Source organism: Drosophila navojoa, chromosome 5, assembly GCF_054131105.1.
Source record: "Drosophila navojoa isolate 15081-1374.11 chromosome 5, UAZ_NAV_1.0, whole genome shotgun sequence".
Classification (NCBI taxonomy): Eukaryota; Metazoa; Arthropoda; class Insecta; order Diptera; family Drosophilidae; genus Drosophila; species Drosophila navojoa.
The window spans coordinates 25,281,882-25,306,227 of NC_142893.1; the positions used below are offsets into that span (position 1 = coordinate 25,281,882).

Genomic DNA, 24,346 nt, shown 5'->3' on the forward strand with positions numbered 1-24,346 from the left:
GCAAAACCACAAAGCTTCCTCAACAAATTAGCTAATTGTGCAGTAGAATTTCACCCGAAACTTCTGACAATGGAACTGACGAACTCCCAGGGCGCCGGCCAGCAGGGCTAGGAGGAACAAAGGCGAATCAACACCAACAATATTTGTGGTCAGAGCGGTTTTTGTGTCCACACAGAAAGGGGGGGGGGGGGGGGGGGGGGGGGGGCGGCAGCTATCTGTGGGCAGATGAGCACGTATTTACATGTCGGCTGTGTACATAAATCTGGTGCGCTTCGACCCAGTTTGGAGCTTGCTGCAGGCAACACAAATTACGATTAGCATACGCATTACCTGCGGTCACAATGCCTATCCAACAGCCGCAGCCGGAGAAGGGTAGGTAGGAAAATGTTGAATAGCATTCACTTCCCAGGTCTGAAACATGACAAAATTTGTTCATTGTTTTTCTCTTATCTGTAGAGCCAGCTGCCAGAGCCAGTGGCCGAGCTCTGAATGCCCGATGGGTCAGCAGGGCTGCCAGACAACTGAATGGACGGGGTCGATGAGCAGTTCAAATTGTTGGGGGCTGCATTAGAGATTAGCCACTTTGACTCCAACATTTATTGCATGCCAATAACTTTGGTCTGCCCGCAAAGGTGTGCCGTCGCAGTCGCAGTCGCCGTCGGGTGTGTGGGCGTTTATATGCAATGCTCAGACAATTTATGTAAATATGCAGCCTTGCATAAATCGAGCTGTTAGTCAAAACAACAGGAGAAACAAAGCACAAGAGCTGCCAGCTATCCTTTGTGAGTGGCAGCTAGTAATAAAATGCCATGTTTTTCGATTTTCCACTTTTCTTCTGTGTGCCTGGAAATTGACGATTTTCTCTTGGATTTTCAGGCATTTGAACGTGTTGCGTTTAATTTCTAAATAATTCAAGCACCTGTGAGCCCTTGGCAACTCGTTTGATTAGTCTAGCAACTGGTACTGCAACCTGTAATTGGCTTATCACAAATTCAATTTATTTTCTAAGAATTACTTTCTCTGGCTAAGCTTGCACACGTATCGCTGCAATTCGGGCTCAATATGATATTAAGTTTTGCGAGGTGCCAAAATTGGTGTTCACATTTTATTTGTAGTCCATTCAGTGATGATTTGACACATCGTATACATTTGATTTGACACATCGTATATCTTTACTTACATTTAAAACGACACAATAAATCTAAAACCCCTTTTAAATGTCATGATTTATGGCTAAAGTACGATCTTTCTTCATATTTATTTACCCAGCACTGGAAGCTAAAAGATGTTATTTAGAATCTAGTAGCGAGTCCGCTCGTCATAGCGCTGGATGAAGCTGCAAAAGTAAAAGTGAGATTATAATGAATATATGTATGTACATAGGAGTGATCAAGAATATGGGACAGGTTTACATATTCCATCTTGACTCGATGGCTGTAGGAATATAAGGATTAGTGAGTGTACAATATAAAAGATGTGATGCTGCAGATCTCACCTGCTTGCTTGACATAAAAAGAGCACAAATTCTTTACATACATAGATGTTTATTGAGTTTGGAATATTTAACAGAATTATAATAAATCTTTGCTTATCAATAAAAGTGTTTTTACATCTAAGTCTGAGGTGATTCTTAGCATTTGCTGCACAACTAAAAACTCTGTCATATAGTACTGCTGTGATTACATCAGATTCAAGACCAGAAAGCAACAACAACTAAACATTTATCAATTAAGTTTTGTACACTTAATTATTCATTATATCTATTGATATATTTTGCATCTACTTGGATTACATTCAGTGGAATTGCATATTTCAGTATATATGTGTGTGTATACTAAATGTGTATTTATTGCACAAATCAGATACGAATTTCAATGTAAATGTATAGTAGAATGCCACTTAATTACTAGGACTTTGCCACATCACATAGAGTATGTCGAATCAGAGTGTATTGCGATTATAATTTTATATATGTATATTTACAACAAATTGAGCTTCACAATTGCCGTGGAATTTGCATATGATTAATGCAGGGGAAGTGGGGGTAGCAAGAGGGCTATTGGAATATTCGAGTACTTTTCCGCTTATAGCTCAGGTTCGCTTTCAGCTCGAGCAGGCCTTTGTGGGTTGCTCACTAACATTAGTGCAATGCGCCACACACACGTGCACAGATGGTCACAGGATAAGGACAAAGGCCAGCCGGTCATGTACAGGAGCCATGGGCTTATAGCCGAGGCTAATACACACACCAATTGCCATTTCAGTGATGCTGGGGCTCAACACAACAATTACTGCCAATTAGCATAGCTAGAGTGTGTGTAAATTGCAGTGCGGGTGCGACACATTCACACACGCGCAAACGCACACATACGGAGATTGTGTGAGTGAGATCAGTGGCCAAGTGCTTAGAGCTGCGCGTCGGCCTGTTGGGAAGTGGAGCCCTCCTCCAGCAGCTCCACAACTAGTGTGCCTCACCTTTTCTCATTGATGATGGAGGCTCGGCCGATGCCAGCCCCAGCACCCAGGTTTGCATTATGCGAGTGCCCATTGATGCTGCCTGCGTGCTGCAAGGCCATCGAGTCCTGTCGATGGAAGCTGCCGCCACGACCGCCCGCAGCTCCGCTGACGCCGTGGTTGTTGTTCATGTGCACCGAGGCACGCGGCCCACCCCCTCCAGCCCCGCCCACTCCGATGCCACCGCCCACATAGGTGGAGCGACGCATCGAGGTGACGCTGGTGTCCATGATGCCTGTGGCGGTCGAGTGCTGGCGAAGATGGGGCTGGCGCTTGACGCAAATGCAGCACAGATAACGGTTGAAATGCTGCCGAAACACGCCGGACACACAGTAGAGCGCCACCGGATTAACACACGAATTGAGAAAGCTGTAATTAGAGCAGACCAAAGCGCAAAGTGAGTCTATAACCATAGCTGCTTCGCGCCTTGAGTGCGAGTACTGAGGCGAGTTCCCTACAAACTATCAACTGAATCTGTTAAATTCGTTTTGCTTCTATGCTGAAACAACTTTTGATACAATGCGAATCCGCTAATGTGCTGGAAAGTAATATGACATACTCGTAGTACTAAATATTTATGAACACTAATCTGATTATTGAAATCACTTGCAAAATATAAAAGTTAAATCATTTGGGCTTTAATATCTAATTTAGTATGTAGTAAAATAAAAAAAATGCTATTAATCAACATGGTTAGTTCAAGAGTTCACTTTAATGTTAAATAAAGTTGATTTGAGTTTGTCTCTTTGAATGACAATCCAGAAGAATGTCATTGCTAATTACTTCTGAATTGAAAGTTACACATACAATTAATTTGACCGTTTGGCAGAGTCTTTGGTTATTGATAAAACTCGATAGTTTTGAGCAGTTCGGAAAGCACTTAAGTGGAGTACTTTCACTTAACACTTAACTGGAGAGCAGAAAACAAGATAAGTAATTCGCATCGCAGTGCTGTCGATTTGCGCAACCTTTTGTGGAATATTTTATTTAGGGAGTATTTATTTTTCTTTTTGTTGGGCAGCCCTTTCGGCATTGAAATGCAAATTACTCTCGGTGGAGCTGACAGTCTGCGACATCAGAAATGAAGTTGCCCGAAATGCTGACACATTATTTTGTGCACTTTACTGCGCAAAGTGACGCCCCCAGCGCGCTGCAGCGCCAAGAGCGGACGTCGCCGGGCAGGAAAGGGGCTGACTGTCAACGAAGGCAAATTTACTGCAGCTTGACGCGTAGATGCGAGTGTGGTAAAGAGTTAGCTTGCTGTGGGAAGAGAGAGAGAGCTGGAGATGTGTGTACGGGAAAAGTAAGTTTTTACAGGGATTATCTCTTTTAATTAAAAATATTGCCTGCACGCCAGGGATAGTAAAGTTCGCATATGAAACGAATGGAACGAGGGGTGCAAGTCCCACAACTTTAAACTATTTAGCGAGAGCAAAAAAAACAAGAAAGAAAGCTCTAGTCGAGACTGCTCGACTACGAGATCCCCTAAACCCTACAAGCAACTGATATTCCAATAATAATTAGCAAACACACACGCACACGCACACACACACACATACAAACAAACACACGCACACACACGCATACAAACAAACACACGCATATACACACACTCGCATATACAGGCGATTGCCCTTGGGTTGCATTGCAATGTTGGCAATATAATGAAAACTTATTTGTTGAATAATTTAATTTCTAGACGTACGATCGTAATGAAACTTTCAGAACGTTATCATAATGTTAAAATGTATGTGTATACCGAAGCACAAGTCTCTAGTATTTGATATACGACTTTTACAAAGATGAGGGTGAGGGGGTGGATTTAGGGGTAGGGGGTAAATTTTAACAAAAACCGAAATTGTATAAAATTCATCTTAATATACATTTTAAATTTGGAGACTCTAGCTTGAAAGATGTAGGAGATATAATTATTTAAGTGATCTTCGATAAGGTTCTTTATCGATAAAAAAATATCGGAATGAGTTATCGTTTTTTAGTGATAAACTCGATCTGCGCGTGATATATACGGACATTTTAAAAAAAAGTTGAAGTCTCTAGCTCTTATATCTTCTGAAATCGACGCGTTCATACATACGGACGGACGGACGGACGGACGGACGGACGGACGGACGGACGGACGGACGGACGGACGGACGGACAGACAGACGGACAGGGCCAAATCGACTTAGCTTGTCGCCCTGATCAAGAATATATATACTTTGTAGGGTCTGCCACGCCTCCTTCTGCCTGTTACATACTTTTAACAAAACCATTATACCCTGATTTCCCATTTTCAATGGGTTCAGGGTATAAAAAAAAAAAAAAAAAAAAAAAAAAACCGAAGATAAAAGTGCCGCAGTTACAGTAGCTTACCTGGTGCAGAATCCCACGATGCGCACCACGTTCCAGAAGTCGTCGAAGTCGTCCTCCGCCGTCGGGTAGAAGTGGTACCACAGCTCGAATACGTGATATGGAAAGAAGCAAATGAAGAACACTGCCTGGGCAATTAGAGAACCGTTTCTTAGGCCCAATCGACCAATTGATACTCACCGACCACAAAGGCCACCACCATGCGGGCAACATGGCGGCGAGCGCGCGCCTGACTGCGGCTCTGGATGCTCAGCTGCTCGCCGGGCATGTCGCGGGCGCTGATGTGGAGTCGTTTGGCCATCATAATGTAGAGCACCCCGATGATGGAGAGTGGCACCAAATAGTAGATGGACGCCTTGGCCACCACCATGTATCTGCGAAGAGTAAAGCAGCTTAGCATGCATATAACAGTTACACTCGCATAAAGTGAATTAACGGTGGGATATGACAGTAACTGGGCTGGGCGTTAATTAAACAACAGCCGCTTTCAATAGTCTGTGAATTACTTTTATCCAGCAAGTGGATGTCATTGGGAGCTGACTTCAACTATGCGGAACGAAAACTGTTGACCATGAGAACAGTCTGATTCTTTGATTGAGTCGATTGTATGAGCTTGCTTAAACTTGATTAAGTTTCCATTTTAGAGGTTACCCCGAACTCTGTGAAGAAGTTTTATTACGTACATTCTCTTTTTACTCTTACATAGACATTCACAAAAACAATAAACGATCAAAAATCCTTTTGAATGGACTCGGTAATATTTAAATATTAATGATTTCCTTTTTGGTAGTAAACGATATCTTATTTATCAATCAATATCAAACGCTAAAAAATGAATATAACTTACGATTCAGTTTTTGCACATATAGTGCATATATATTCAAATAATCGGATTTAAGTGGATTGAGTTCCAATGCGAAATCCCTTCTAACGCATAAAAACCAAATACATATATACAATTTAAAACTGTAAATGTGATTTCTGTCATTGCTATTGATAATTGAATTTATAAATTCAGTCACTGAAATTCCAGCTAAATTAACAGTAATATACATAAATTCATTCGAAATTCGATAAGCCCATTAGCCAAGTGTAAATGGTTTACAATTATATATTCTGAGCACGCTAGAGATTCCCGGTGTCCAAACATAGACAGATTTGCCAAAGTTGTTTTAGTATCAATATGAATGCGATATACGCAAATAAATACAGACAAGTAAGAACGTTGCAGTCGGGCGTTACCAATTGCGGAATACTCATTCACACCCCATCAGCAATTTAGTAGCCAAGTTTTGCTCTAATACTGTAGAAAATTCAGGTTTTCTCGACTTGCCACGCCCTTACTGGGCGTAGACACTTCTCTTTTGGCCAGCTCATAGAACAAGCTAACGGTAATCTAATTTAAAAATTGGAATTCTTACGCTAAAAAAATGTGAAAATTACAGGATATTTTTCGATATGCCACGCCCCCAAAGAGGCGTAACAATTATTTTTGGGACATCGATAGAGGAGATTACTAGTAACCACTATCCAACTTTCTCGTCTTGACAGAATCGAAGCATTAGCTCACGTGCGAAATTTCAGCATTCTAGGCTTACAACTTTGTGAGATACAGTTTTATCCGATTTGGCACGCCCCCAATGGGCGGAGATATATCCGCCATATCTGGTAATCTTGGTTGGTCGACGCGGATCTACATACCGAATTTCAGCTTTATAGCTTTTCAACAAATATGATTTCTGGTATATCGGAGAATGCATTTTCCGATTTGCCACGCCCTTAGTGGGCGGATCCGGAAAATTTTAACACTTTACAACTTTATAACTTTCGTGAATGAGTATAAGTCCATTTTTTTACCCTGAACCCATTGAAAGTGCGAAATCAGGGTAAATTTGTGTAAAAGTATGTAACGGGCAGAATGAATCATCACAGACCCTTATAAAGTATATATATTCTTGATCAGGACGACGAGCTGAGTCGATATAGCCCTATCCGTCCGTCTGTCCAAAAGATTTTGTTATTTTCAGCCTTATTTGAACACTTTTAGACCTGGAGAATTCAAATTTACTGTGCATGTACATATGTTGAATACAAACATTTTGTAATCAACAGATTTTTGATACCACGCCCCCTTTGCCACCAATTTGAATTTCAAGCAGTAGAGACTTGGAATGTACATACATTAGAACATTATGATTCCGTTCTGAAAGTTTCATTAAAATTGTACGTCTAGAAATTAAATTATTCAACAAATAAATTCTTATAATATTGCCCACACTGCAGCGCAGTAGCATGTGTATGTATGTATATGTGCATAAAGGAAGTATAGAATGATTAGAATATCAGATTGAAGGGTTCAGGGTATCTCCTAGTCGAGCAAATTTTTTTTTAAATGTTCGTATATATCACGCGCATATCGAGTTTATCACTAAAAAACGATAACTCATTCCGATACTTTTTTATCGATAAAAAACCTTATCGAAGATCACTTAAAAAATTATATTTTCTACATCATTCAAAGTAGAGTCTCCAAATTTAAAATGTATATTAAGATGAATTTTATACAATTTCGGTTTTTGTTAAAATTTACCCCCCACCCCTAAATCCACCCCCTCACCCTCATCTTTGTAAAAGTCGTATATCAAATACTAAAGACTTGTGCTTCGGTATACACATACATTTAAACATTATGTTTACATTCTGAAAGTTTCATTACGATCGTCTAGAAATTAAATTATTCCACAAATAAGTTCTCATAATATCGCCAACACTGCAGCGCAACCCAAGCGCAATCGCCTGTATATGCGTGTGTGTGTGTGTGTGTGCGTGTGTGTGTGCTAACTATTATTTAAATATCAGTTGCTCGAAGGGTTCAGGGGATCTCGTAGGCGAGCAGTCTCGACTAGAGCTTTCTTACTTGTTATACTCATTCACGAAGTGAATTAGTATATTGGTTTTGTGCAATGTCCGTCTTGCTGTCCGTTCGTCTGTCCGTCCGTCCGTCTGTCCGTCTGTCCGTGTGAACGCAGTTCATTTCGCCGCTATTGAAGCTAGAGACTTGAAATTTGGAACACATACTCGTGTATAACTCCGATTTATAAAGTGTTAAAATTTTCCCGATCCGCCCACTAGGGGCGTGGCAAATCGGAAAATGCATTTTCCGATATACCAGAAATCATGTTAGTTGAAGAGCTAGAAAGTTGAAATTTGGTATGTAGATCCGCGTTGACTCCCCAAGTCCAAAAAGCTATGGTGGATATATCTACGCCTATTGGGGGCGTGGCAAATCAGATAAATCTGTATCTCCTAAAGTTCTAAAGTTAGAAGGTTGAAATTTCGCACGTGAGCTAATGCTATAATTCTATAATGACTGAATTTTATGTCTACGCCTACTAGGGGCGTGGCAAATCGGACCTGAAGATATGGTGATTTTTCAAATTTGGCTATATTCTAGGCACTATTGATGCTAGAGACTTGAAATTTGGTATATCTACGCGAGTTGACCTCCCAAGTCCAACAAGCTATAGTGGATATATGTCCGCCCAAAGGGGGCGTGGCAAACCGCAAAACTTTATATCTCCTACAGTTTAAGAGCTAGAAGCTTCAAATTTGGATAGTTGGGTTACTGGTAACCTCCTCTATCGATGCCCCAAAAATAATTGTCACACCTCTTTGGGGGCGTGGCATATCGAAAAATACCCTGTAATTTTCACATTTTTTGAGCGTAAGCATTCAAATTTCGCATTTACTTTACCGATAGCTCTTTCTAAGAACTGGCCAGAAATGAGGTGTCTACGGCCACTAGGGGCGTGGCAATCGGCATTTGTAGTATATGCTTGAGCTATCTATGTATGTACATGTATATACAAATAGGCTTAATAGGCATTGATAACACGGAAGGAAATATTTTTATAAAATTTAAAAATAAAATTTAAATATTTAAAAAATATAAAAGAAGCTAAAATAACAAAATTTGCAATTTACTAAAAAGAGTTTTCCGCGGGATTCGAACTCACACCCAAGTCATGTTTGTCAAAAGAACAAAAACAAATTTAAACCGGCACCTTTGCGGACAGCGCCACCACCTTCTGTCAATAATTGTAAGTAAAATGAAATCCAAAAGTAAGATTCTTGTTATGAGAGTAGCGGATGGTAAATTCAAGAACAAAGCAAAAACAAATCAGTCTCATTTCAACGCTAGAGTATGCATTTATGTGTACATATATACACACATACAAATGAGCGCGTGCATAAGAAAGGCTGGAATGCTTGATGCTACATATGCGTGCAGACTTATGTACATACATATACATGCATGAATGCGTACATACATATATGAGGGCTATTTAAGAAGAAACAAATTTAAACTTATAAAATTGTTCAATTAGAAAAAAGAATAAAATAAGTATCTATTTTATAAAAAACGAAATATGTATGAAAAAAACACACAACATTGAAGGGGCTTTGAACCTTCGCCGCTGTAACATGACTTGCGACGCCTCTATCACCCACGCTATCGTTTTGCTAAACAATCTAGTAGCTAAAATACAATAAGCTAATAACAGAGCGTCATCTGACAAAACTACAATAACAGCTGAAAATCCAGAAATCATCGCAATTCTTAGAATGCTAAAAAGCGCGTTTTTGTAATGTAAGCGTGTGACCGAAAGCTATTAACGAAAATTACCATACATTTGTACTCAAAAAGTGCACGAACAATATAATAATTATCGATTAATCGATAAAAATTACCAAAAGCCAAATTAAATTTGAAATAAGAATAAATGCCCCTTTGTAAACATAGCATCATGTATACGGACCGTGAATGAGTATTTCGCAGTCGGTAGCGCCCGACTGCAACGTTCTTACTTGTTTTATGTGTTTAAAATTAAATGAAATTAAATTGCGAAAGTTAAGCAGCTATGAAAGGCAGAAAGCACAGCTGTCTGCTGAGCTTCGCAATGTTGTAGACAAGTTGGAATTGGTAGATGTGAATTTGTGACTGATAGGTGATTGCCAAATAAATTAGAAGCGATTCAAAAAGCGCTTATGGCTATGTAGCTGCGTGTCCTAGACATCTTAGCCAATTTATGAGACAGTAAAAAGGAAGCACAACCAACAAAAATTTAATTTCTCCTGGAGAGAGTTGTTAAGAGATTATGTGGCAAGAGCTGCTGTTGTCCAGCATGAAAGGATTTCCAAGTTGTGGCAACAGGCGAGCAGCCAGGGCCGCAACGCTGAAGTACTGCCCAGACTGTGGCCGGGCAGCTGTTGGAAAAATATTAAAAATGACGAGCGGAATTAAATCGGAGAAGTGTATTAGCGAGGCGAGTGAAGAGCAGCCTATGAAAGCAGAATGAGTCCGGGGTATCCTATAGGGCATAGAAAGCGGTGTTGTTAGGGATATCCTTGATGATTTAAAGTGTCCATTCGATTAATTCTTATATAAATATATGTAATTTGATTTTTAATGCAGCTAAATTGAATTTGAATTTTTAAATAAAAAATCAATGGCTATTCGAACACCGTTAAGTACTCAACAGATAAAGAATTTGTCTGAATTATGATTGCAGATTAAATTTAATGTTTGGTTGAGTTTTTTTTTGTTGCTGTTTGGCTTGATTCGATTGAAAATTTTCCAAGTGTTAACAAAAAGGCAGGAGCTGTCAGCCACTTGAGTGACTTCTACTTGACTGGACTTGCCCTTTTCAGCTCATAGCATGATAGAATCAAAGAGACAGAGCTTTGCTTGGACACCCACTTCAAACTAAATAAAATCAAATGAAGCGAACAAATACGAATATAAATATTTATATATGTATATATATATATATATACATATATAGTGTATATATACATATATTTAACTGATTGGTGTTGGGTTAGTGGCGAAACTCACTTTGCATAGATCTTGGATCGAAATGGGGAGCAGACTCCGATGGTTATGTTGCCGTTGGGCGTGGTTATGTTGTAGCTCTGGATGTCCGAGACAACGAACGAGGGCATGCCCAGCATAATGGCAAACACCCAGATAATGACGGCCGTGAAGACAGTCAGCGGCTTTGTCTGCGAAATAAGGAACCACTCAGACACTTTTGCCCACCAAATATCTAACGGTATACTCTGCTCACCTGCAACTTGCGCAGCGGATTGACAATGGCGCAGTAGCGCTCGCCAGAGAGCGCGGTTAGCGTGAAGACGGAGACTCCAATCGAAATGTCCTTGAAGAACTCGCTAATGCGGCACATGTTCCGCTCGAAGGGCCAGCTCTCCTGCGTGTAGACTATTGTGGCCACAGGGACACAGACCAGGATGACCAGTAAGTCGGCCAATGCCAGCGAGAGGATGTAGCTGTAAGGAGATATTGCCGCTTAAGTTTACCTATAAACTGAAACAAGGTTTGATCAACTTACAAGACATTTACGAATAGTTGTTCACATATACATATAAGTTTATATAGTTAGATGATATGCTATCTTACAAAAACCCAACTTGATTTTGGAAAAGGTGATCTAATAATGACCGAAATATGTCTAATGAATATTTTTCTTTTTATTTATCTTTGTTCCACAAATCAAGATGCAATTGTTCACTATAACGTGTACGATGATACATTCGATCATGTTTACATCCTTTTTTACTTGCCAAGATCATTGGGTATTTACTATGCAAATATTTTTCGGACCAGCTATGGCTAAAAAAAAAAGTAACGGTCAAGCTTGCGTGAGAGGAAACCGGCGATTGGGAAACTTGTTCAGCTCACGCACAGTTAAACGTGTCAAATTTACTGCATGGCTTCACAGGGATTGAAACATGGAACAGCATTCGCTTTGTTATTGGAATCGGCATCGGAATCGGTATCGGGGGAAAGGAACGGTGCTTGTTCCATTTGTGTGAGCCGTTGCGCAGCCACTTGTAAGACACTTGAGTGAATTGCCCCTTGCTCCAAATATATTTCTTTTTTGTCGACTTTTTACCATTCTCGAGTAGATTCCTTGACATGGGTTCGTTTAAAAAGCCCTCTAGCCTCAAATATTGTTGATCTATTGCCAATTGGAACAGAATTTAATTTCGTCGGTACCCTAGAACAAAAAAACGAAACAATGCATGTCTTCATTTGAGTTAAAAGGCAAATGAGGGCTTTTTCAGAAAATTGCTTTGTCATTGACCTGATTGAACTTCGGTTAGGTGGCAGACTAAAAGCAAAGCGACGCAAGCGCCGCTTCATTATAGACCACAAATTGTAAGTTCTGAGTGATGTCAATTGATGCTTGTCTAGACGAACCGGACAAAGGATGGTAAATCACGCCAAAACTTTTGCAGCAACAGGACCTACAACGCTCTGCTTGGTCCACTGATTGGCTCCCGATTGCGACAGGCATGTCCATGAGTTCGTCTTCCCCTCTCCATGACTACATTCAGCACCAGTCTCGTTGAACACCTGGAAAGCCTGAACACCCTGCACAGCCAGAACAACCTGAACAGCTTGGACAGGAATGCAATTTCTGGCATATTTCAATGCATATTTTCGCTTTTATATTTTGCACGGCTATTCTCAATTTGTGTAACGATATAATAGTTCTTCAATGGAAATTGCAGAGCAGACACATTTTTTGCCAGTCGGGGCGTGACGTCAATTTATAATATGCTTGTTCCTCCCCAGCTCTTGGCTGTGCCACCGGCTGCAGCACCGGCTGGGCTGGCGAGAAAATTGATTGAAATGTCATTTGAATTTATTTAAAGTGTTCGTCGAAACGAAGCCACAAACACAGTTAGAACACATGGCGTTACATCGTTGTAACAGCTTTTGAGTTTCCTACAAGTTATATAAATTAATAAACATTTTCGAGCAAGCGGCAACGTAGAACCCGCACTCGTAAAACATATATTAATTCACTGATTTTAAGGCGGACGAAACTACATATTATAATAATTATGTTTATTCATATTTACAAAGTGTGATAACATTTCAACTAGTTTGCTTTTATATAACCAGGATACCCTCGTTGTTTTAAGCGGATATAAGGTATTAAACATGTAGGGAGCTGTTCTCCTAGCATTGCATTGTGACAGCTGGAATCGACAACTCGAATGCAACTACAGCTTAGCAAGAAAAGAGAAAAGAATGTTGGAAATATGAGCGAGCCATTGCGCAGTGTAGTGAATAGTACAAACTCATAGCTGATCTAAAATTTAAGCGAAGTTAAAAGGGTAAAGATAGACTGGACTTTGCCACGTATTATTATAATATGCATGCTAAATTATAACATAGTATATAATATAATATATAATTGCCTTTATCGGTAAATGAAAATATCGATGTAAATAAGACTTCATATTTTGACAATGTATTTTATTATGAAGAGGAAACAAATGAGCACATACGAATCTGCATGCTGCGCATAACGCATACGCCACGTGGACCATTATTGAGCCAATAAGCACTTACGGCTGCGAGTGCCGACCAAGAGCTTAAACAAATGCAGAACTATAACGAACATATCTGAACTAAATGTGGAGCCGTTTTAATTTTAAATGGTTTATAATAAATTATTTAAGCAGCATTATTGATCGAACTTTAATACTTAAAGAGAACAAAAAACTTTTCATTAGATCAAATAGGTAAGGCAACTTTATGCAAATATATTATTGCATAGATGTTATTTTGTTAGCTTAAGCTATTTGAGAGCCTTAAAAAACTACTTAAGCAGCTATTTGCCAAGTTATCCCAGGAAGACAAAAATATAACTACATATATATGGATATAAAAAGCTTTGTGTGAACAGAAAGTATAATAAATATGTATTTCAATAATTATTATAATAATTGTTGTATAGATAAACATCCATTTGAAAAATCATATCATATTTTGCAGAAACTTAACTATGATATTCATTATTAAACTAAGCTTAAGCTATTGCACTTTTGACTTGCAATCTGTTGTAGGCCACGTAACCTGCGTTTATTTTAAGAATCCTGCTTAGTATTCTTGACCACAGGCAGCGCCTGCTGTGTGGCTAAAAACTTGAAGGATTTTCGACGAACTTTTAATTTGGTCAAGATTGCGACGACATCTGTTCTGGCCGCAGCCAAAGCGGGGCACAAGATCTGAACGGCCTTGCAGGCAAGAGGCAATAAAAGCAGAGATGCTGCCATAATTCAGCATCATGAATGTTGAGTGGCTATTCTTTCGGGCTATTTCTGGAGCGCACGCGGCACGCAGCGCTCATTTGGGCCATATTTATATCGGGTGATTGTACGCATATGTATGTGGCATATGAATGACTTGGGAATTGGGCAAGGGGAAGGGAGCTGGGGACGCCGCCGGGAACTTACGTATTGGGTATGTTGCGCATGGAACGGTGGCGAAAGAATATGATGACCAGAGTGCCATTGCCCAGAACGCCCACGATGAAGATGAGCGTGTAGAGTACTGTGACAATATAGGTCTCCGGACGATCCAATACCTTCACATAAGAGGACTCCTCGCCGCTGGCATTGTGCTGGCCCACTGTCGCTGCTGTGGCTACCGTAACCACGGACGATGCATCCAGTTGACTGGAATTGCTGAGCTGGCTAAGATTGACCCCGGCAGCAGCTGCAGCAGAGCTTGGCTCCGCTGGCGCGTAGGCCAGGCTTGCAGCCAGCATCTGGCTCATGTCCATTAGTGCCGCATACATGCTTCTCTGAAATCCCTTTAACTAACTGTGACAGTGACTTTGACTGTGACCGTGATTGTGACTCTCACTGTGACTGTCTTCTTTTCCTGTTTGTGGCTGTGGCCAGTGCGTACCGTTTTTTTGTTCGTTCAGCCCGCTTCCGTTTCCGCCGGTTTGTTTCTCTTTTTTTATCTTCTATTTAGTATATATATTTTTTTTTATGTTTTAGCTTTGCACTTTTCGCTACGAGGACTATTCAGTTTATGGCATTTATGTTTTTAGGAGAGTGGTTGTTGTCGCCACAGTTGCGTGTTTTATTTTGCACATTTTGTTTTAGCTGTGACCACATTTGTTGTCCTGGTTGTCGGTGCTGTTGTAGCTGCGAGTGGGATTGCTCTCTGACTGGCGCCAGTTGCTTCCATGCTGCACACAAAGTAGAAAGAGATAGTGTTAGACAGAGATAGGTTACTAAATACATGTTAAAGTCGTTGTAGTGAAATGATTTAAGCAGCTTAAGCGGCAAACAACGCTGCTTATGCAAACACAAATTTTGAATTTTCCATGGTGCTTAATTATGCTTCGTGTTGTGGTTTATGGACAAACCTCTCATGTTTCTACTGCAGTCTTTAATTTATTTAAACTACGCTCTGAATAGTCTTACCGAGCAGCAGAACACTGTAAATTTTTACATAAATTGCTGAACGAAATCAATTTTGGCTGTTAAAGAAAATTGCAGAAGAACAAGAACACATCGTGTATACATGGGACGAAAGTTAATGAATAAAATATTATTAGAATATATATTAAGATGCATACATGGAAATGTAGGTTAATTTAGTTAATAATTAAGTTTAATCTTATTTACATCTCTCACGCTATGTCTCTCTCTATCTGTCTTTCTTTACTATATTATTATCTTAAGATACAATATCTTTCCTCTCTCTCTCTCTCTCTCTCTCTCTTTATCTCTGTCTTTAGTTATCTCTCTATCATTAACCATCACACTCCGTTTGTTCTAGTTTCTGATATGTTAAAAAAAAGTCCTCAAAATATTTAATGAATTAAGAACCGAACCGAAGTATTCATTTTATTTTATCGATCTACAGTATAGCAGTACATTTCCTAACTCCCTTCAGAGATTCTCTTCGCGCGGCGATTTATATACAAAAGGCAGCTTTTCTGACTTTGGTTTGCTGGTGTAAAGGATTCATTTATTCCGTATTGGGATTGGCTGTGCGTATTTTGGCATGCTCGTATTATTATTTTGTAAAGCTTGGTTCGATTTGAGCTGTTGTTTGCGAGCAACAGGCAGCCAGATAGGCAAACAGATAGACGAATAGACAGAACTCGCTCCGGGAAGGAGAGGAGGGGGAGCTCTGTAGAACTAATACGAATTTATTCCGGCAAATACAAAGGCGTATGGCAATCAGTCGATTTTATTCCGACAGTAATCACATTGGGATCCAGTGTGCATGGGTGTGTGCTTGTTTGCCTTAAGTCGTTTCAATTTCAATCCAATATTAGATTGTTTGGAAGGCGTCATTTGTTGTGCTGCTATTGATTTGAAGATATCTGCGGCTATCCTCAGCTGGCAACGCGGCGTATGCGTGTTATTTATTCATTGCTTTATAGGGTCGAGCTAAACTCATAGTGGTTTTTTTGGTGAATCGAGCCAAATCTTTTTGCGCCCACGGTCATTCGCTCAAGTTACGTCCAGGTGGCCCTGTCCGTCTGTCTGACCGTCCGTCCGTCCGTATGTATGAACGCGTCGATCTCAGAAAATATAAAAGCTAGAGACTTCAACTTTTTTTTTTAAATGTCCGTATATATCGCGCGAGTTTATCACTCAAAACGAAAACTCAAAAACTCTCATTAAAATATAATAAAAAAAATAAAAGACTACTTCTAGAGTTCTTTGAAATGCAAAATACAAATTTAGTTAAAGAAAATCAAAGAAGAGGCAATTGCTAAGTATACTTTCCTTTGATAAGGGATATTTCCTGATATTTTGTAAGAATTGGTGGGTTCAGGTCCGCGACCTGACCAAAATTTTATTGAAGGCTAAAGTAAAGTAAATATCTTTTTAAGTTTCTATGAAAAAAATCTGTAGTGGTATGTTTTTAAGTTTCTATTAGATATATATAACAAAAGAAAAATAAATAAAAAACTCTGAATAAAGCCGTACAAGTACGGGAAAAGTTTTTCGTCAAAATAATTATGCCGACTAGTGTATACGGAAAGAAAGGAGCGTTTGGCGCAGTTATGGGTCCAGCACATGCCTTCCATAAAATTAACTATTTATTGGACAGCATCTTGAACCCATTGAGCTGTGCATGCATTGAATTGCTACGTTTCCATTCGGCAAGTAATTGAGACTTCAGCAAAACAGAGAGCAGCGCGGGAAACAACAACTAACATTGGAAAGCACACTTAAAAAAAAAAATAAGAATCATTTAAGAGTCACTTGAAAGACTCGTTTATCAGACCGAAAATATAAATATATAAACCGAATATAAAACAAGTAAGAAAGCTCTAGTCGAGACTGCTCGACTACGAGATCCCCTGAACCCTTCGAGCAACTGATATTTCAATAATAATTCGCACATACACACGCACACACACACACACACACACACGCATACAAACAAACACACGCACACACACACACACACACGTATATACATTGAGCTTGGGTTGCGCTGCAGTGTTGGCGATATTATGAGAACTTATTTGTGGAATAATTTAATTTCTAGACGTACGATCGTAATGAAACTTTCAGAACGTAATCATGATGTATAAATGTATGTGTATACCGAAGCTCAAGTCTCTAGTATTTGATATACGACTTCTACAAAGATGAGGGTGAGGGGGTGAATTTGGGGGTGGGGGGTAAATTTTAACAAAAACCGAAATTGTATAAAATACATCTTTATATACATTTTAAATTTGGAGACTCTAGCTTGAAAGATGTAGGAGATATAATTATTTAAGTGATCTTCGATACGGTTTTTTATCGATAAAAAAGTATCGGAATGAGTTATCGTTTTTTAGTGATAAACTCGATATGCGCGCGATATATACGGACATTTTAAAAAAAAGTTGAGGTCTCTAGCTCTTATATCTTCTGAGATCGACGCGTTCATACATACGGACAGACGGACGGACGGACGGACGGACGGACGGACGGACGGACGGACGGACGGACGGACGGACAGACAGACAGACGGACAGGGCCAAATCGACTCAGCTCGTCGTGCTGATCAAGAATATATATACTTTGTGGGGTCTGCCACGCCTCCTTCTGCTTGTTACATACATTTCAACAAAACCATTATACCCTGATTTCCCATTTTCAATGGGTTCAGGGTATAAAAATAATTAGCAAACACACACGCACACACACACACACACACACACGCATACATACAAATACACGCACACACACACGCATACAAACAAACACACGCATACACACACACACTCTCATATACAGGCGATTGCGCTTGGGTTGCGCTGCAGTGTTGGCAATATAATGAAAACTTATTTAATAATTTAATTTCTAGACGTACGATCGTAATGAAACTTTCAGAACGTAATCATAATGTTAAAATGTATGTGTATACCGAAGCTCAAGTCTCTAGTATTTGATATACGACTTTTACAAAGATGAGGGTGAGGGGGTGGATTTAGGTGTGGGGGGTAAATTTTAACAAAAACCGAAATTGTATAAAATTCATCTTAATATACATTTTAAATTTGGAGACTCTAGCTTGAAAGATGTAGGAGATATAATTATTTAAGTGATCTTCGATAAGGTTTTTTATCGATAAAAAAATATCGGAATGAGTTATCGTTTTTTAGTGATAAACTCGATCTGCGCGTGATATATACGGACATTTTAAAAAAAAGTTGAAGTCTCTAGCTCTTATATCTTCTGAAATCGACGCGTTCATACATACGGACGGACGGACGGACGGACGGACGGACGGACGGAGGGACGGACGGACGGACGGACGGACGGACAGACAGACGGACAGGGCCAAATCGACTCAGCTTGTCGTCCTGATCAAGAATATATATACTTTGTGGGGTCTGCCACGCCTCCTTCTGCCTGTTACATACTTTTAACAAAACCATTATACCCTGATTTCCCATTTTCAATGGGTTCAGGGTATAAAAATATAAATATATATTAAAGATTGTATATACTTTTTATATGAATATGCCGACAATTTAAGACTGCAGTTAAAATGTCAGTTCCTGGATATGTCCCTCAACAGAATGAAATATCGTAGGGTGAGCTCGCAGCTTAAAGTCTTAAAACGATTTTAGTACTTTGTGTGGCACACGGCACGAGGTCCGCCTTGGCACAAGTATAAAATATGTAGAGCTATGGAACAGAGGCCGTCATCTGCAGCTATAAATAAAAAGTATTAAATTTATATTTATGTATTTATTTAAGCTCCAAAGGGGTCGAGTCACCACATTGACCGAGTCAGTAGAAGAGATTTCTAAAAGCTGAAAGCAACTCTTTTTTGTTATGGCATCAATTGGCAAGTATGTGGCGCTTGGAGGTGAACGGGCAACAATTGGGGTTTCACTCTATTGACCCAACACATAAACCATTCACGTTTACAGCACGTGTGGCCTGCTCATAAAGGAGTCACGACCTCGAAAATCTAATTGCAATTAGCTGTGGGTCACTAAGAGTGGAGCGTGGAGGAATTGCCACTTCCCAATCAGGCAGTTCATGCCCAACGACAGTCCTATGGGGCCTAGGTGTCGACAGCCAACACCAGTTTGGTGTATCTGGTGGAAAATTCAGCGCGTGGCTTCCTGCAAGAGCAAACTGAACGTAAAGCTCGCAGAATATTAATTATTTTTCAGATTTTTGCAAAAAGCACGCCTGCTCAATGGCAGGCCACAAGCTTGGCAACGAACTTTTATTAGCCGATTTGGGCGGCGTCAATCGATATACATATTCCCTATTAGTCTCACCAACCGAGTGCTACTTCAGAAAAGTTTTGAATTAGATGCTTTGTTGTTAGTTGGCAGCCTCCATAGGCCAGCGAAAGCGACTGCCAGCCGAAGTCGACTGACTGGGTTGAGGCTGAGCTAAACTCGAATCTCTGTGTGCATCGGGAACTTGAAGTGCCCCACTGCCTGAATGAAAGACGCGCTTGAAACGAAACGTTTTCAACGCCAGTTTTGGGAAAAAGAACATCAGCTGAGCAGACCTCAGCAGAGTGGCTCGCACTTTAATAAAACACAGGCATATATACATTTATAAAAGAAATGAAAAAAATAATTTAACTTATAGCAAATGTCCTGCGGCTTAAGTCCACAGAGCCCTCTGACCTCAATCAATTTAATTGCATTTTTTTACGCAATTTCGACAAATCGCCTCGAGCAAAACAAACCTCCTAGGCGACCAGCCTATCGCTTTTAAAAAACTTTTTCAGCTTGCTGCCGCGCGCTCTTCAATATGGCAGGAAGACCCAGAGCAAGTCAGCGTCAATGCGAGAGTGTGAGCTGGACATTAATTTTGATTACAAATAATTCATGCAAAAATTCATATAATACTAATAAAATCTTTCCACTAAGAATGCCATTTGAAATTGGTTTGTCTTTTATACATATTCGGGAAGGGAAATAAGTATATTGGTTCCTAAATAATAAAGGCATAGCGTATATTTACATGTCCATTGTCAAAACGGTCAAATCTTCTAAAGTATTTCTCTTAGCAATTAAATATTTAAAGACTATTGTTGAGCTAAAAACTATATGAATGAAGATATAAGAGCTAGAGACTTGAAATCACGGGCATATCGAGTTTTCCCTAAAAATCGATAACTACTTTCGATATGTTACTATCGATTAAAAACCTTATCGAAAGCTAAATTTTTAACTAAGTATGCTATAAATTCTTCGAAGGGTGCAGCGAATTTCGCAGTATCGACTAGAGCATTCTTTCTTGTTTTATACACTAAATAGATCCAAATAAATATGACTGCATGAATAAAATGTTATTATTAAAAAAATAAATAAATCAATAGATCAAATAAACAATGACTCAGGCGTTCTCTGAGAATAGCTCAAATAGCTAAAATTTGTTTGGTATTGAAACCCTTTTTTTTAACAATTTCATTTCGAAGAACTTTGTAACTTGGATTTAGAAAATTTCAGGTCACTCATAATAGAATAATGAAAATGCTTAGAGTATTTCGGGCTTAGGCAAAGGCATTCCAGACTCTCTTCAAATACATCGTGGCAGACCTTTTTCCATCAAAGCTGATATCTGCGTGACATTTTTGTTTTATTATGTTGCTTTTTTCCCATTTGTGTTTTGTTATTTTCATGCTGCCATCTTTATTTCGAGGCGTATTTATTTATGATTAAAGCTTGTTATATCTTGCGGGATGCGGGTCGACTTTTTGTGAGGTAGAAACCAGCGACTGCGTTTTGAACGCAATTACATTTGACGGAGGGAAAGTCTATTAAAATGCCTGGCTGCCGAACTGACTGGCTCCGAGGCAGCCAGGCACCCCGTAGTCACGGCACCCTGTGGAGCCTACCAGGGCAGCGTTGTTGCTATCGCCGGCGTTAAGTTAGGTCTGAGTAGACAAAGGCGGATAAGACATATTGTCAGAATGGTGTTCGGTACATGCTCAAAATTCCTATGAGTGTGCGTTAGATAAATCATAAAGCAAACATAATTTAATGCACGCACAACCACAGACGCACACGCAGACACATACGCTTACGCACACCCATACGCACACGCACCCTCACACCCTGCGTGATACATTCTTTCTTGTAAGCTGCACAGCAACAGCCGGATAACTGTGCGTATGTGAAATATTGTAAGCGTGTTAATCATACGCCACGTATGGGCTGCCAAGTTGAATAATCAGCTCAGCAGAAGCAGTAAAGAAAGTCGCATGTGAAATACGATTTAGGAATCTTGTTGTTGTTGCTGTTGTTGTTCCTTTTAACTCTGCAGCGAAGCCAGCCCGCACCCAAACCTGCTCTCTCGTATCGGAGGCCATACCAACTCAGACTAATGGGCCGCTCTTTATGCAACGTGTCCTCAGCTATTCTATTTAGAGCCATGCAAAAAGTAAGGCGGCTGCTGCTCATTTCATATGCGCTTACCAACATTACGCAAATTTTTACGAAATTTGCCGGTCTATGAACGAAAACATTGACATTACACGCTCTCCCTGCCGCCGGGCATCCCCCCATATGAATCAATCAAACATCAGACGGACCTAGTCCTGAGGCTGCCGGGGCTAACTAGAAGTCGGTCATAAAGCCATGCCATACGTTATGATTGAAGATGATTGCAAATGACTCGGCGTATGCCTAGCTTGCAAGGGATGCCATTTTTGTTTGTATTTCATGTAATCCCGAAGAAGTGATATACATACATACAGTGCTAGAGCGTTAAATGAAACAACTCCACATTTGCCGAATTCAAGATGGAAACTGAACTGTTTATTGCTTAAAATCCTAGTTCTTATATACCTAACAGAGACTCTTAAAACTACTTCCAGTCACTGGAAGTGTGCATTTTCTCATACAATCAAGTGCACAGATCTTTACTCAAGTGTCCCTTTTTTAGATCGCTGGTCCCAGGCTCACGTTACATTTACATATTGGTCGCTGCATTGGTCGCTGCAACTAAAGGGTGACATATTTATTACTTTGTGTCGGATAACGCGCAGGTTATCGAGTATTGTCTCTGTTTTTATACCCTGAGCCCATTGAAAATGGGAAATCAGGGTATAATGTTTTTGTGTAAAAGTATGTAACAGACAGAAGGAATCATCGCAGACCCCACAAAGTATATATATTCTTGATCAGCACGATGAGCTGAGTCGATATAGCCCTGTCCGTCTGTCCGTCCGTCCGTCCGTCTGTCCGTATGAACGCCGAGATCTCAGAAGATATAAGAGCTAGAGAGCTGAAATTTTTGTGCATACTCGTGTATACCATACGCAGTACGAGTTTGCTTTATTTTTTCGATAACTCATCCGATAACTTTTTTATCGAGAATAATCGAAAAATTGATTTTGTTTTTTGAGCCTCATTGGAATACTATTAGACATAGAGACTTCAGATTTACTGTGTATATATATATGATGAATACAAACATTTTGTAATCAACAGATTTTGGATACCACGCCCCCTCCGCCCCCAATTTGTAAAAAACGTATTTCAAGTACTAGAGACTTGTGCTTTAGAATGTACACACATTTTAACCATATGATTACGCTCTGAAAATTAAGATTGCATGTCTACAAAAAAAGTTATTTATCAAATAAATTCTCATACTATTGCCCACACTGCAGCGCAGCCCAAGCGCAGTCGCTGCTTACTGCGCAGTTAGCAGAGCGCGGGCGCGTGAGGGTGGATGCATGTGTATGTATGTGTGCGTGCATAAAAGAAGTGCAGAATGATAAGAATATTAGCTGGGAGGGTTCAGGGTATCTCCTAGTCGAGCAGTCTCGACTAGAGTCTTCTTACTTGTTATTATTATGTATGTTCATGCTTGAACATACAGACGCCACTGAACCAACAAGTCGTTAGTTCCGACCAAATGAACTGAAAAGCCAGAATCTTAATTCCAAAGCGCGCATTTTGCACAATAAACTAAAAAATTCAAGGAAAATTAACTTAAGCAACCGCGAATAAGCATTCCATAGCCCCTAAAATGGAATAAAGCGCAGCCAACTTAACTGCATATCATTATTGCCAAAGCAGTTTTTTCCCGTCAAATCTAATACTTTGCTTTATTTCCGGTTTCTAACAGAGCTTATAAGGCAATTAAAAGGAAGGTATGAAAATGATTTGATTTGCATGTAATACAAGAATCTTTGTTTTAGCTAAATATGAATATTGAACGCTAGTATAAAATTTTCACCTATCAGTGGAAAATACTACAGAAACTACAAAGTTTTGAGTTGAAAAACGTACCTATACGGATTCGGGAGGAACTACAAAATCTAGGGACTTGGCCACTTTTGCAATGGCATTGCTTTCCTTGCCATAGTCGGACGCGTAAATGGAAAGAACTTTTAGTCAGGTCAATATTGTGAAAACAATAGTATGGAATGCAATGAATATGATAGCATATGATAGAGATAACAAGTAAAAACTCTGCAGTCGGGCGTTACCGATTGCGGAATACTCATTCCATTCACTGTACCAAATTCATTTTTGATTTGCCACGTCCCTACTGGGCGTAGACACTTCATTTTTAGCCACTTCATAGAACAAGCTAACGGTAACCTAGCTGCAATTTTGGATGCTTACGATAAAAAAAAATGAGAAAATTATAGGGTATTTTTCGATATGGCAAGCCCCTAAAGAGGCGTAGGGCATCGGTAAAGGAGGTTACTAGTAACCTAACTATCCAAATTTGGAGTTTCTAGCTCTTATATCTCTGGAGATATAAACTTTGGCGGTTTGCTGCGCCCCCTATTGGCGGATATATATGCGTCGAAGCTTTTTGGTCTTGGCTGGTCAGCTTGAGTATATATACCAAATTTGAGGTCTTAATAGTTTCTAAAATATAGCTGAATTGAAAAAATCACAATATCTTCAGTCTGATTTTCCACGCCCCTAGTAGATATAGATATATAATTTTTCAAATTTCATTAGCTCACCTGCGAATTCAGCATTCTAGCTGTAAAACTATTGGAGATATAGTTTTATCCGATTTGCCACGCCCCCAATGGGCGTAGATATCTACGCCATACCACGTTATCTTGGGCTGTCGACGCGGATCTACATTAAAA

General features: G+C 39.8%; 1 protein-coding gene across 1 annotated transcript in view; it reads right to left on the reverse strand.

Annotated features, from left to right (window-relative positions):
- Nucleotides 1–1,151: 1,151 nt before the first annotated feature.
- Nucleotides 1,152–24,346, reverse strand: part of CCHa2-R (CCHamide-2 receptor) — a 48,636-nt gene continuing 25,441 nt past the window's right edge. The window contains exons 2-8 of the mRNA XM_089261113.1: nucleotides 14,221–14,966; nucleotides 11,016–11,235; nucleotides 10,784–10,950; nucleotides 5,065–5,258; nucleotides 4,888–5,008; nucleotides 2,476–2,883; nucleotides 1,152–1,336 (exon numbers count right to left, since the gene is read on the reverse strand). Coding sequence (XP_089117239.1) covers nucleotides 1,300–1,336; nucleotides 2,476–2,883; nucleotides 4,888–5,008; nucleotides 5,065–5,258; nucleotides 10,784–10,950; nucleotides 11,016–11,235; nucleotides 14,221–14,564 — 1,491 coding nt within the window. The 5' untranslated portion in view covers nucleotides 14,565–14,966 and the 3' untranslated portion in view covers nucleotides 1,152–1,299. The remainder of the gene's footprint in view (nucleotides 1,337–2,475; nucleotides 2,884–4,887; nucleotides 5,009–5,064; nucleotides 5,259–10,783; nucleotides 10,951–11,015; nucleotides 11,236–14,220; nucleotides 14,967–24,346) is intronic.